The sequence below is a fragment of the Staurois parvus genome, unplaced genomic scaffold (assembly GCF_062004578.1).
Source record: "Staurois parvus isolate SC_StPar_1 unplaced genomic scaffold, SC_StPar_1.0 ptg000564l, whole genome shotgun sequence".
NCBI lineage: Eukaryota > Metazoa > Chordata > Amphibia > Anura > Ranidae > Staurois > Staurois parvus.
The window spans coordinates 6,736,506-6,751,428 of record NW_028318360.1 but is presented as its reverse complement, the minus strand read 5'-3'; the positions used below and the strand labels follow the sequence as shown (position 1 = coordinate 6,751,428).

General features: G+C 40.3%; 1 protein-coding gene across 1 annotated transcript in view; it reads left to right on the top strand.

The window, feature by feature from the left end:
• Nucleotides 1–14,923, top strand: part of GPR78 (G protein-coupled receptor 78) — a 51,809-nt gene that overhangs the window by 12,825 nt on the left and 24,061 nt on the right. The window contains exon 2 of the mRNA XM_089691518.1: nt 4,917–5,030. Within this exon, the coding sequence (XP_089547644.1) occupies nt 4,917–5,030 (114 nt within the window). The remainder of the gene's footprint in view (nt 1–4,916; nt 5,031–14,923) is intronic.

The window sequence follows — 14,923 nt, the reverse complement described above, 5'->3', positions numbered from 1 at the left end:
AAGTTCCTCCACCCCAAACTCGCTCATCCATGTCTTTATGGACCTTGCTTTGTGCACTGGTGCGCAGTCATGTTGGAACAGGAAGGGGCCATCCCCAAACTGTTCCCACAAAGTTGGGAGCATGGAATTGTCCAAAATGTCTTGGTATGCTGACGCCTTAAGAATTCTTTTCACTGGAACCAGTGACGGCGTGCTTTACACCACTGCATCTGACGCTTTGCATTGCACTTGCTAAGGTAAGACTTGGATGTAGCTGCTCGGCCATGGAAACCCATTCCACAACTGTTGTTGTGCTAATCTGAAGACCACATGAAGTTTGGAGGTCTTTAGTTATTAACTCTGCAGACAGTTGGCGACTTCTGCGCACTGTGCACTTCAGCATGCGCTGACCCCGCTCTGTCGTTTTACATGGCCTACCACTTCGTAGCTGAGTTGCTGTTGTTCCCAGTTGCTTCCATTTTGTTAGAAAACCAGTAACAGTTGACTGTGGAATATTTTGTAGCAAGAAGATTTCATGGATGGACTTATTGCACAGGTGGCAACCTATCACGGTACCACGCTTGAATTCACTGAGCTCCTGAGAGCGCCCCATTCTTTCACAAATGTTTGTAGAAGCAGTCTGCATGCCTAGGTGCTTGAGTTTATGGACCTGTGGCCATGGAGGTGATTTGAACACCTGAATCCAATGATTTGGAGGGTGTCCCAATACTTTTGGCAATATATATGTATATATATATATATATATATATATATATATATATTATTTTTTTTTTGGAGATACTTTAAGATATTTCAGATATACACAGTAAAGGTTTTCGGTTCTATTTTACTTATTTTTTTATTTTGCAGAGTCACATGGAGTAATATAAGTGTTCATAGTTTATTTGCACTTGTATATAAATCTAGCACTTTACTTATTAGCGCTGCTAATTTCTTTTATTCATGGTTAAGCCAGTGCTAGTGCATTCACTAACACTGGGGGGAGGGGGGGAAGTGTTTGGTCCCTGAAACATGTTGGATTTTTTTCTGCTATGAAGCAATTTTATCATTAAAAACCTTGGTCCCTTTGTTGTTTGGTTATCTTATTGGATTGTCGGTATGTTTCCCTGAACTATGAGTAAGACCTTAATAGGTTGAAACGCGTGTTTTTGGAACATGTGTACTCCTTGGACGAAATAAAGAGAAATTTTAATTATCCATTATATATAATTATATTTAATTATCTCTTCTGGTTGCTGACTTCACCCTGAATGCCTTTGTAAAGGGCTCCTCCTGCACCATTTATGTACCCAGCAGTTCCTTGCTGATCCTGTCTCCATCACAGTTGGCAACGATTCCTTATGCTTTTGAGTATGGTGGAGCATGTCCTGTCCTGCCCACACCCTCAAAGGAAGTCGGATATGATGAAACGTGTCAGTGCGTGACCATCCGTGATGTCAGCACGCATGCCAGGACCACATGATCATTGTTTAAGATCTCAGTTACCAGTGTGCGGTGAGACTGTCACTAGCTGCTGTGAGCGGCGGCCATCTTATTGGAAGTATATATACAATGTGCAGTACCATGAGAGTGCTTTTCTTAAGGGGGGTTTTCTATGGCAATAAATTATTGTTTTTACAGTATCACGCTATGTGGCTGTTTTATTTTGCCCACATATGGAATTGATATTACCCAATCTGAATGAGGAGATTGGAGTATGATATACTAATAATCTATTGATTGGAGGTTCCTTTGGGCTGCTGGCTGATTATCCAGTTCAAGATTTCACAACCATTCATTATTAAGGAGATTGATTGAATTTCTACTAATATTCCACTGCTGGTTACTCACCAGCTTCTGGTGAGTGTTGAATCCAATGGGGTGTTAATCACTGCAGGATATCATGGATGGTGCATTACTTGGTCTTAAGGAGATATTTACCACTGGAATGAATTGAACATTTTACATTATATTTTTATTTTTTTATAATTTTTGTTGGATGTTTTTTCTCTCTTTTGTCCTTCTATATTAATTTGATATTGTTTTTTGACATGGCACTGTTTATGTGTACTCTTTTTTAGTCCAAAGACAAACAAATGAAACCAGCGCTCAAATCTTCAGAGGAATTCAAAGATTCAAAGATCGGGAAATCTGGATGCTACTGGACAAAGAACAAAAAAGGGCACACTCTCATTGTGCATTACCGTGGTATACACCGTGTTTATTGTGTAATCAAATAGATGTATACTCACAAAACCAAAGGATAATAAAAGCAGTGTGAATGGTCCGCAATGGTGGTCAATGCAATGCTGTGCCCCAATTGGGGATGAGCTGACGCGTTTCGGGAGATGAACCCCCTTCCTCAGAGCTGAAGGAAGATTACACAATAAACACGGTGTATACCACGGTAATGCACGATGAGAGTGTACTTTTTTTAGGCACTGCATATTGATGTCCTGTCCTGTGACAGTGCTTAGGTCTAACAGCCAGCTTCTGGGACCAAGCATTGTCATATGACCAGGGGAGTGCTGGTACCATTTTCATTGCTATCTGACACCAGCTAACTCCCTGGATTTCCATGTTGACTGCAGTGGCAACAGAAGCTATGGGGGAGCACTGGCTAAGTGAGAATAATTGGGTTGGGGGCCCTTTACAAAGTCACTATCTCTATGTCCCATATGGGTGCATTGACAGTGTCATTTTAAAGCACAAATATAGTTTAAAGATGAAAAAAAAATCTATTCCCTCCCTAGCACCCCAAAGTAATTATAGCTAGAGCCCTCCATCCCTATATACCCAGCTGCCTATTATCTCTTCCTGATGGCACAGTTGCCCTCTACGGTGCAGTAGACACTAGGCGTATGTAATCATTCAAGTCTATAGGGAGTTATTTTAGAAGAAAATGTTATCACTGAAGATTTATACAGCAGAGGAGGCCACTGCTATCAGGAAGGGTTATGTAGGTACCTGGGGAAGGATCCTGGCTAAGATTTGGTAAAGTGGCTGTGGGGAAAGGGGGGGGGGGGTATGGTTTTGTTTTGTAAGTCCAAGCTGTTGCTGTTGTTGAAGTGAGTGGGAATGTTTAGTGGATGGGCTGCTGTTTCAAAATGATATAATCAGTCCAGCTGATGTAACAATAGAAATAATGCTAGGAGATGTAGTGAGCCAATTTAAAATTTAAAAAAATTGATTTCCATAAATTTCTATAACTTTTTTAAACAAAATTGAAGTTTACAATAAATTTGTTTATTATAACCTGTATACTACATGCATATCATTCTGTAAACCAGCTGTAAAACCTGAAGCATCGAGAGCATGATAAGCAAAGCTGGGACACTGATGAGAAAAAATGAAAATACAAATTATCTCTAAAATCCTTGTAGCGCTTTCAGTTTAACAGAGTTGCTGTTTGAGTATACAGCAATAAACATTTTACCACTCCCCACTGGGTACAATGAATAGATAGATGGAAAGTCTACTGTGTCTAGAGCAGGGGTGTCAAATTCAATTCCATTGCGGGCTGCATCAGCATTATTGTTGCCCTCAATAGGCCAGTTGTATCTGTAAGACTAGATGTCCAGAGCACCCCACCCCCCCTTTACATCAGATGTCAAGAGCCCATCCACCATCAAAAGTCCACCACCCTCCCTTACATTACAGTGCACCCCCTTTACCTTGTGCTGCTACCAGGAAGAAACTGGGGGTGGAGCTGGAGAGCAGAACATGCAGTGTCTGGAGGAGAACCAGAGGAGGGCTAGAATCAGCTGCTGGAGTCTGCTGAATGCTGAGATCAGGGGAGACAGAGACAAGGAGTATGCTGCAGCTGCACAGAGAGGTGCAAGATCTGTAGGAGGTGTTCTGTCCTCCTCTCTGCTGCTGACTGCTGAGACAAGGTGAGGGCAGAGACAAGGAGGGGGCCACAGCTGGAAGAAAGGTGTGAAGGCCAGATTTGGGACACGGGCCTTGTGTTTGACACATGTGGTCTAGAGAATGCAACACATATTATGTTTAGAGAGTATCCCATTTTATTCATTAAATGTTTTCTATATGCACACAGCTTCATACAGTAGATAATGGGGTTGATTTATTAAAGGCAAATAGACTGTGCAGTTGCACTCTGCAAGAACAGTTGCTCCAGAGCTTAGTAAATGAGAAGAAGCTCTACTGACATTATCCAGTCATGTTTTCCTTGCATGTGATTAGGACTTCTTTGCAAAGTAAAGCTTCACCTCATTTACTAAGCTCTGGAACAACCACACAACTACTCTTGCAAAATGCACAGAAAGATTACACCAATCCCCATTCGGCACATACGATAATGCGTATCAAAGCATAATGAAACAAGATATATAATAAATAATGTTTACAAAAATAAATGAAATAAGCATTCCTACCCTTGCCTTACAACACTTTTATCAGTTTATCAGCTAGGAGAACTTGCTGAACATTTGTTTTACTGCTTTGGGTTGACAAGTATGGTTTACATTATCCACTAGCATTCTAAATTTAGGAAGTCCTCAGCCTGGCACTGTGCCATGGGCATCAAAATGTCAAGCAAACCTGTCACAGTATTATTGCTGCAATCTGTAATAATATGTTATAAAAGAATAAATACAGAAATAAGAGTGAGACTTCACAGATGGGGGCACAAAACAGGGAATTCAACTACAGAGAACTAGCTATTGGAGTGTGTGGAACATAAAAGATGCTCATGGGTGATTCCGTGTACCCGTCACCCAGGATTTAAATGTTCATTTTGAGTGATATTGGAATTCTTAGAGCAACCATTCCTTCTGCCTATTCACTTGTAGCTTGCTGAGTTGTCACCTTCTAGCTCAAGGGCATTGCTATATTTCCACCATATATTTTGACATTCAAGTCCCCTTTCTGGTCTTCTATCTTTTATTGTGTAATCATACATAGTATCTGCCTTGCAGTGTGAAGCAGAGATGTTTGAGTGAGCAAAAGAGAAGACGGCAACGGGCGACAAAGAAAATCAGTATTTTTATAGGGTCGTTTGTGGTGTGCTTCGCTCCATATGTTATCACAAGGTCAGTATAATGTATTTTTCGTCGTTTCAGTAAGTCAGTGTCTAGCATCTGTTATCACTGTCTATGAGTTAGGGAGAAAAATGTGTGCTGTTAAAAGGAAACTATAAAAGATAATGGTCACTGTTATTTTTCTTTTTAAGTTTTGATGTTTTAATTTGATGGTATGTACTTGTATGAATTTTTTATACATTTTGTAATACAGAGTACACCCATGACATTGAATTTGTGCAGCATTCAAGGTTTTATAAAGATAAAAACACAGAAATAGCTTCTCCCTTTGTGACTATACAGCATCTCTCTAATTGAAACTACATATAGAGGTATACATAGCAGAGGGGGATGGGAGGAGTGAGCAACTACTCTGGCTCATTCTGCTGCATGTGTAATCTAAATTTCAGCTATTGAGCTCTGTAAACAACAAGATTTTTCACCAAAGCTGTTCAAAGAACAATTTTGCTTTTAGTGTTTTAAATCTTCCCCTACTTTTTCAGTTGAAGGCTCCTACCTACACCTTCAAACCCACATCAAAGATCTTCACTTTGCGACCCTAACCAATGCTGCACAGCCTTTACATAAAAAGGTGCTTCCTCCATCTAGCTCCTACTAACTATACATTTTCTTAAAGATGGCTCAACCACCAGTTTACTTAATCCATTCAGCATGGTCTTATCTGTTTGTCTCTAATTTGATTATAATTTTCCACTTGAAGTGATATAAAACCTTACATAGTTACATAGTTGGTCCGGCTGAAAAAGACAAAAGTCCATCCAGTTCAACCATTTAAAAAAAAAAAGTTATAATCCTATACCCACAGTTGATCCAGAGGAAGGCAAAACAAACCAGCAAAGCATTATCCAATTTGCTCCTGCAGGGGAAAAAAAATCCTTCCTGATCCCCCGGGAGACACTCGGATATTCCCTGGATCAATGTTAGTATCCAGTTATATTCTGTGTATCCAAGAAAGAATCCAGGACTTTTTTAAAGCAATACATAAACATTATATGTATAAAAAAATGGTTCAAGAAGTCAGACTTACAAATATATATATTCTTCTTCCTGAAAAATGTGCCGTTCTTTGTAGTCCAGCTGGGCCTTGAACCACTGCCCCCACCTCCTACTTTGTGGGCATGTGTGCTCCTGGCCAGCACTGTGTCTTTCCATTCACACAGAGCACCCATCAAGCCACATCTCTGCTCCTTCCTCCCAGAAAATTGACAGACAGCTGCAGGAGCCTATTGCTACACTAATACGTACCTGGTGAACACTGGGATGTTGTGAATGCCTCCCTTGCACCTCCTGCCCAAGACTCCTAAAGGTGGAGACAAAGTAGGTGAAGGCACGGAGTGGGATGAGTGCTGGAGTAGCTGGCTGGTGTTGTCCACTATTTACATTCACAGTCCTTAGATGCAGGAGCAGCTTGGCACCAGAGCAGAAAATGGAGGCAGGAGCAAGGGGCAGGCAGCGGTCGGTGACAGTCAGGCAGCGGGCGGTGACAGTCAGGCAGCAGGGGGCCAAATCAGCAGGCAGAGCCAAATTCAGTAACAGCCTAGCAAAGCAATACAGAATCAGTAGGCAGATATACTGTAAGTCGAGTAAACAGACTGAGGTCAGAATAATCAGGCAAACAAGGGTGAGGCAGGAGCAGAAGCAAGCTGGGTCATACACAGATAAGCAAGTATAGCAGAATGGCTCTCAGAAACAAGGGAACAAGCTGTAGCCCATTCAGCAACTACTCAAAGTAACAGACCAGTTTAAATAGGTCACCGGGCACTAGTTAAGCATAGGTCCGCACTGGTTTTCTGGTTCTGGGAATCCAGTTTACCTTACAACTAACCTCACTCTTCTATAACCTTGAAGTTTAGGGAATTGCAAGGATCTTCCTGGACCTCCACATGGTGGCAAGGGACAGTAGGTTAGAGGAGAATTGAAAATGTCTAGGGTAAATTTTTTACCTTTCTATGAATGTACTAAAGTAAAAAAAAAAGCAATTAGTACTACTTTAATGCCAGGTACCTTTATTTATTTTACCAGTGACATTTATTTATCTTTTTTATGTTTAATATATAATTTTTTAATTAAAACAACCCACCCAAAACCAAAAAGCATATCACTTTATTGGTACCAGAGATTACAGACACATGTATATAAAGATATACAAAACATTTAATCTAAATATTGTAAAATCACAGCATTAAAAACAATCCAGGGCCATAGCCCGTATAAAGCAATTGTTCTATGCTTATAATTCTATATGTCAAATATATTCCAAGTTTCAAAGCCTCCAATACTGGTCCTTAACCCAGTCCAATTCATATAAACAGCAACAAGTACAACTAAATATCATGAAACAACTATATAATATGTACATACATATTATATGGTTGTTTCATGATATTTTGTTGTGTACACGGGCTATGGTTCTGGATTGTTGTTTTTAATATAATTAAATGGAATAAAATGTTTGTATATTTTTTATATACATGTATCTTTCCTCTCTGGTACCAATAAAGTCTTATGCTTTTTGGGTTTTAGAGGCTTTAAGATTAATAGATGTGGTACAGTAAATAGCAGTTCCAAGTTTAAATACAAGTTGATTAAAAAAAACACACAGAACCCCTAAAGATATCAGGCCTGATAATCAGGCATTTAGGTTGGTCTCTCCATGGATGGAGATAGCCCCTTTAGCATCAGCACACTATGGACATTAAAGTTTTTACATATTTCTAACAAGCAGGAAAATAGTTTTTAAACAAGCCATCCCTAACATCTCTAGCATCTTGTAGTTTGAAATAGTTCATAATCAAAGATCAGAAGAGAGACTCAAACCGGTTTCAGTATTTTTTTAATAGCATACCAGCACCTGTTGTTTGTTCTGGTAGGGACTGCTTCTTCTTTTTGCTTTATGTCTAACCTCTAAGTGATCTCACACTCCTAACCTCTTCCATTCTTTTGTTCAATCCTGTTTTTCTTGGTGCTTGCCGTCTGCTGTCATGCCACACTTCCCACAACCTTGCATCCCTCCCCACCATAAAAATTCCATGCAGATACCAACCCTGCAATCATACTACACTTTCAGCAGCTCTGCATCCCTCACCACAGCGCATTCCCCCAGTGGTGCATCCCTTCCCAGAAAATCAAGTTCTTGAAAGACATCACCTTTTTCACAGCTGTGCAACTCTCCTAGCCTCATCACAGTGCCAAAGATATCATCCCTTTCCAGCAAATTGAATCCATAAGCACTATCCCTCTTTGTAGCCCCACATCCTTCCCAAGCAAATTAAACTCCCAAATGATACCATCTCCCACCCAAAGTAAATCCCCCAAGGGCAACATCTGTCCAACAGTTCTAAATCCCTGCAGCGCACCATTCTGACACCACCTCTTTTCCTTGTGTGTGGCCACCTGTCCTCAGCTCTCTGCTGTCTCAAGATATGCTGCTCCCAGAGCTTTCCCTCCCTATCCTTGCAGATCTTCATCCCTCCCTTCAAGATCAAATCATAAAAGGACTCCATCCATCCTCCCACAGCTCTGAAAAATTGGCAAGAAACAGGGGCGGACTGACAACTCATGGGGCCCCTGGGCAATAGGGGATCATGGAGCCCCTGTGTCCTTGCCCAAACTCAAAAAAGCCTATGAAAAAGGTACCAGGGGCATCTCATGGGGCCCCCTACTGACCCCGGGCCCTCGGGCAGTGCCCGAGTTTCCGAATGGTCAGTCCGCCCCTGGCTAGAAATCACCACACTAATCAAAGAAATGTATTTATTTAGCACCAAAAGTGTGCATTAATCAATAACAAAACAATATGTTACCACTATTCACTGATGTGTGTTCCTACATCTACATTAAATACCTAAAATAAAAGTGCAACGCAACTAAAACAAAAAATTATATATTCATATAATCTCCTTATATATAAATAACAATATAAATACATGAATTCAATACTGCGTTAAAAACTTGCTAAAAATTGAATGCAGTGCAATGTCCACTGCATCCACTAGTTCACCCCATTCCAGTACCATCTATATTGATGTGTACTTCCTCCTGTGTAGCTGCTTGTTCCCAGAACAGTGCATTGACACAGTCTGCTGTGGTCACCAAAGAAAAACTGTGATGTTCTGCTACCCCTAAAGGGTGCACTCACCACAGGAATTTCCTACCGGTATCTACAGTATGTGTATAATTCAGGGAATGAGAAAATAGACAAAGTAAGGGAGAAACTGTGTTTTTGTAACAACAAAATAATGTAATTTTATTTCATGGACAGTGTCCTAGAAAACTAAGTATTCTTTTGTCAAAGTTTGGTTGTACTTTAATTTTCACCAGGTCTCCTCTTCAACTAAACCCTTAATCCATGGAAATATTTAGGAAGCAAAGCTCCTATTCCTCTTTCCTGTGTAGTCTCCAGCCTCGTAATGACTGATGAAAACTCATAGCAATAATACTTACAACTTGGAGTCATGACTGACTCTCACACTGCCATAGCTAATTGGTTTATTCATTCATTTGGAACATTTGTGGTTACCTTTTATATACTTTTCACAATTCAGGTTTAAGGTGTTCAGACTGTAATTTTTTTATAGTGATGTTCTGAGATGAAAAATGATAGTTGAGCCAACTGGACCTATTTTGTCCATTGAGTAAATTGCTAGAGTTACCATGGTGAAAAATAGTATGACATGCACAAAGTAGGCTTCTAAAATTCAAAATGCTTTCATACACTGCCTTCACCACAGAAGCCGCTGGCTGCATTGGATGGGTGATCCACCTTGTCAGCTTGGGTACATACTGATGGTTTAACCAGCTTATGGGGAAGTATTGATCAACTACAGAATAATATATATATATAGTTATATGTACACTGACCACTTTATTAGGTATATCTTGCTAGTGCTAAGAAAATATCCCCTACACCATTAAACCAATACCAGCCTGAAGCATTGGCATAAGGCAGGATGAATCCTTGCTTTCATGTTGTTTATTCCAAATTCTGACCCTACCATCTGAATGTTGCAGCAACCAGTCTGCTCATTCTCCTCTGATCTCTGACATCACCAAGGCATTTTCATCCACAGAACTGCCGCTCACTGGATATTTTCTCTTTTTCGGACCATGCTCTGTAAACCCTAGAGTAGGTTGTGCGTGAAAATACCAGTAGATCAGCAGTTTTTGAAATGCTTAGACCAGCCCGTCTGTCACCAACAACCATGCCACATTCAAAGTCACTTAAATTTCCTTTCTTCCCCATTCTCATGCTCGGTTTGAACTTCAGCGAGTCGTCTTCACCACATCTACATGCTTAAATACATTGAGTTGCTGCCATGTGATTGGCTGATTAGCAATTTGTGTTACCAAGCAATTGAACAGGTGTACCTAATTGGCCGGTGAGTGTATATTTACAGTTTCAAGTAGAACACAGTAATGTAGGTAACCATTATGCTAAATACAGTACTCTGTACTTACATAAATAGAGAACTACAGACCATATACAATATGTACAACTACATATAGTCCCTAACCCCTGAGCAAGCAATAGAAAATTTCCCAGCACATCTACAAGCTAGTCTCCAACCAAACCAAATTGGCCCTGTCTAGAAGTTTGCATTAAAACCGGAGTTTTAGTTCCACACATTTGAAAATATATGTGAAAGCTACAGTGCTTTTCTAAACTCATCTGTATACTGTGATCCTCACTCTGAAGGTGTCCCGCCATCAAATTCAGTGGACAAGCTGTACAGATAAATGGTAACCACCCCAATCTATAACTAGCCTTTACAGTAAGGTACACATGGAAGGGGCTTTGCATGTTACAAACAACAGTATATTTCCCAGCACACTCACCAGCTAGTCTGCAACCAATTTGATGTGGCCCTGTCTAACAGTTTGTGTTAAAACAGTCCCATCCTTGACAAACTGGCCAGTGGACTACGTGGTTTTTCTTTGGCCATCATTGGGGCCCTGACTCCTGTGCTAGAGCCTTCAATAAAAGAATCCAGGTGGCCACAAAGCCTCTTATCACTCCTGAAGGTTCTAGAGTACCCTTCTCTGACATAGTAAAAGATACTACTATGCTTATTGGTGATGAACAGAATATTGGCTACCTCCTTGAAGAATGGCCTCATTCTGAAACAGAAGTTCACATACTCTCTATCTAAACACTGTGATGAGATGTACCAGCCATTGCTTTGGAAAGTTACATAGTGCCTGAGAATGCTTCGCAAGGCGCAAGTACTCACAAATAACAAGCTCAGTATCTGTCCTTAGGATTAGGCAGCAGTAACCCTTCCATGCACAGCCACAATGCTCTAGCTATGCTGGGAATTGTAGTCTCTTTTTCTCCAGGGAGTGCAATGATGTAGCAAATTTATCCCCAAAAAAAACTGTTTGCTGTAACGGATTATAAAGTATTAGCTGGTGTTTGGCATCAATTTGTTAGTGTATCTAAATCTGCTAGTATATCCAACAATCCCCTCCCCCCAGACTGACAATGCAGCTCTCCAAAGGTGCCCCCTGTGCTCCTCTGGGGCACTCTAATACAGGAGGTGTGTTACTAATCACATTGTCAGGCGAAAACTGCAATATTACATTTTTGGTTTTGGATTTCATACTATTTAAAGAAAAATGTGATTCACATGTTGTATGATTCTTTGAAAGGAGACTGAATATAACAATAAAAATAACCTCACTGGTTAATATGATTATAAACTGATTTGCTCACCACCATGTACAGCAAATCAGATTTTAGTTTACTGATGTCAGATCAATGGAAAATTCTGATTGGTTGTTATGGATTACATTAAAGTAGAATTAACGGTAAAACATATTTTTCCTGTTGGATAAAGCAAGGGAGGGTTATAACCCCAGTAAGTTTTTTGCCATCCATGTCCCATTGGGGAGATTTCCCTTCACTTCCTGCCAAAACAGGAAGTGAGAGAAAATCCTTCCCAAATGGGGGAATCTCTGGTAGTCACCAGGGTCCCCATTGGAAGAATTCCTTTCTATGAGTCTATGAGTCTCGGATCACACTACTGCCCCCTGAAAGTCGCATGGCTTGCAGTGTGACTTTGCCAGGCAACTTGAGTACTACTTTGAAGCAACTCTGAAGCAACTTTCATGCCTGGGTAATCTTCCTGTAATGTCGGGTGCAAATCACATCAACATAGATGAGTATCCGACTTGGAGGCGACTTCTATTAAAGTATATGGACACGAGTCGGATAGAAGTTGCCTTGAAATAGTACAGGAACCTTTTCTAAAGTCAGAGCGTCTTCAGTAGCGCTAATTAAGCTCTCATTGACTAACATGGGATTTCACATGTCATGCGACTTGGGGGTCTCACAAGTCAGATCTCAAGTAGCGGCAGTATGAACCGAACCTTACTATTCTGGGAACAACCAAAAGTTTGGGATTTTCTTTTACATTCAATGATAATGGTAAACATAACATATAGGGGGAATCTCCCTAACAGGGACACAGACAGCAATAAAAACCTGACAGGGGTTCTAATTAATCTCCACTCTGTCTAAACCACAATTTAAAAAAAAACAAGTTTTGCCTTTAGTTATACTTTAATGCTTGCCAATTCACTACATTGTAATAAATTACAGACTTGTTTAATAGGCATAGCAGAGATAACAATAAGATGAAAAATCGAATTATTTATGCAAACAAATATGATTTCAAACTGCTGTCAGAGCAGTGGAAGCAGAACTCCAGGCAAACAGACTAAACACACAGTTCAAATGCATGTATGTAAATGAATCTTACTGCCAAAAGTTTTGTAATTAGGTTCAGCTAGTTTTGTAAATTAACCCGACTCTGCCACACTGCACAACTAAGTAGGAGGCACCACTATGTCAGTAAAACAGCTTTCTGGACAGTAAATAAACAGTGTAAAATGCTATTGTGTTAAACAATAGACTGATCAAACTAAAGTTAAAACCCTTTGAGAGATAAAATAATATATACAGTAGTTGTTGGCCCTTAAAGTGTTACTAAACCCACAACAGTAAAATCAGTCTGTATATGCAGTAAAGCATGCTTGTTATACTCACTGTGGAACCTAAGGGTGTTATTCCTCTGCATTGTGTAAAAAAGACATTTGATCCTGTCTTCTCTGATTCTCCTCTTCTTCTACTGTCCCCAATCCATCTGCTGATAAAACAGAGCCTTGGGGGTAAGCTGCACATGCTCAGTTTGGTGTGTACTGCTAGAGAGTTTTTATTTTCTTTCTTGGGAGAGTGCATGAGATCATCACAGGGCCAGTCAGCACTGTCCTGAAAGAGGATCATGCAGCTTCTTAGGACAATCAGGGAAAAAGGAAAACTCCTCCTAGAAGCTCTAACCAGTGCTCAGCTGGACACTGATAGTAGTCACAAGACTGCTATAAACTGCTGATGAGAAAAGGTATTTAGCAGTTTATATTTACTAAAATAATTGAATGTCCATGTTATGTGTACTGTAGGAGACCAGATATAGTGAATTCAGGGTCCTGGGTTTAATAACACTTTAAGCCAGCAAGTCCACAGCTAAATCTAGTGTTTTTTGCTCCTGGGCTGTAACTAGCCTGATCTTTGTTTACAGTTGTGCTCAAACGTTTGCATACCCTGGCAGAAATCAGGACATTTTGGCATTGAAATTAAAAATATAACTGATCATGCCAAAAAACTGTATTTTATTTCAGGATAGTGATCATATGAAGCCATTTATTATCACATAGTTGTTTGGCTCCTTTTTAAATCATAATGATAACAGAAATCATCCAAATGGCCCTGATCAACAGTTTACATACCCTGGAATGCGTGGCCTTGGTACAGACACACAAGGTGACACACACAGGTTAAAATGGCAATTAAAGGCACATTTCCCAGATATTTGACTTTTATTTTTTACAGGTACTTATATAGCGACATCACTTTACGGTGCGCTTTACTTATATATTGTACACATATACACACTAGGGATAATTTAGACAGGAGTCAATTAACCTACTAGCATGTTTTAGGAGTGTGGGAGGAAACTAGAGTTCCCAAAGGAAACCCACGCAAGCACAGGAAGAACATGCACACTCCAGGCAGGTGGTGCTGTGGTTCAGGTTTGAACCAACAATCCTAGGGTGCCAGGTAGAAATGCTAACCATGTAGCCACTGAGCTGCATAATAATAAATAGTCAATAAGTTTGTTAGTTCTCAGGTGGATGCACTGAGCAGGCTAGATACTGAGCCAAAAGGGGAGCAGAAAAGAACTGTGTGAGCCCTAAAGACATGGGGAATTTTGTGAAAATTGATGGCAAGATGAATCCAGCATATTATCAGAAAATACTGGCACACAATTTGTATTCTTCCGCACAAAAGCTGCTCATGGGACAATCTAGGACTTTCAAACCCAACAATGACCCTAAGCACAAGGCCAAGTTGACCCTCCAGTGGTCACAGCAGAAAAAGGTGAAGGTTCTGGAGTGGCCATCACAGTCTCCTGACCTTGATATCATCAAGCAACTCTGATGAGATCTCAAACGTGCTGTTCATGCAAGATGACCAAAGACTTTACATTACTGGAGGCATTTTTCCAAGACGAATGGGCAGTTATACCACCTGCAAGAATTTGCGGTCTCATGGACAACTATTACAAAAGAATGCATGCTGTCATTGATGCTAAAGGGAGCAATAAACAGTATTAAGAACTAAGGGTATGCAGACTTTTGAACAGGAGTAATTTAATCTGTTTACTTGTTGCCAGGGTTGTACCGAGACCGTTTTTTTTACTGGCAATTACAAGTATCGATACGTTCGGTGCCGATACCGAGTACCTATACCTTTGTGGTGTGATTGGAGCCCATACAAAACGATTGGCCTCAAATCGCACTGCAAAGAATTTTAAAAAGAAATGCGGTAC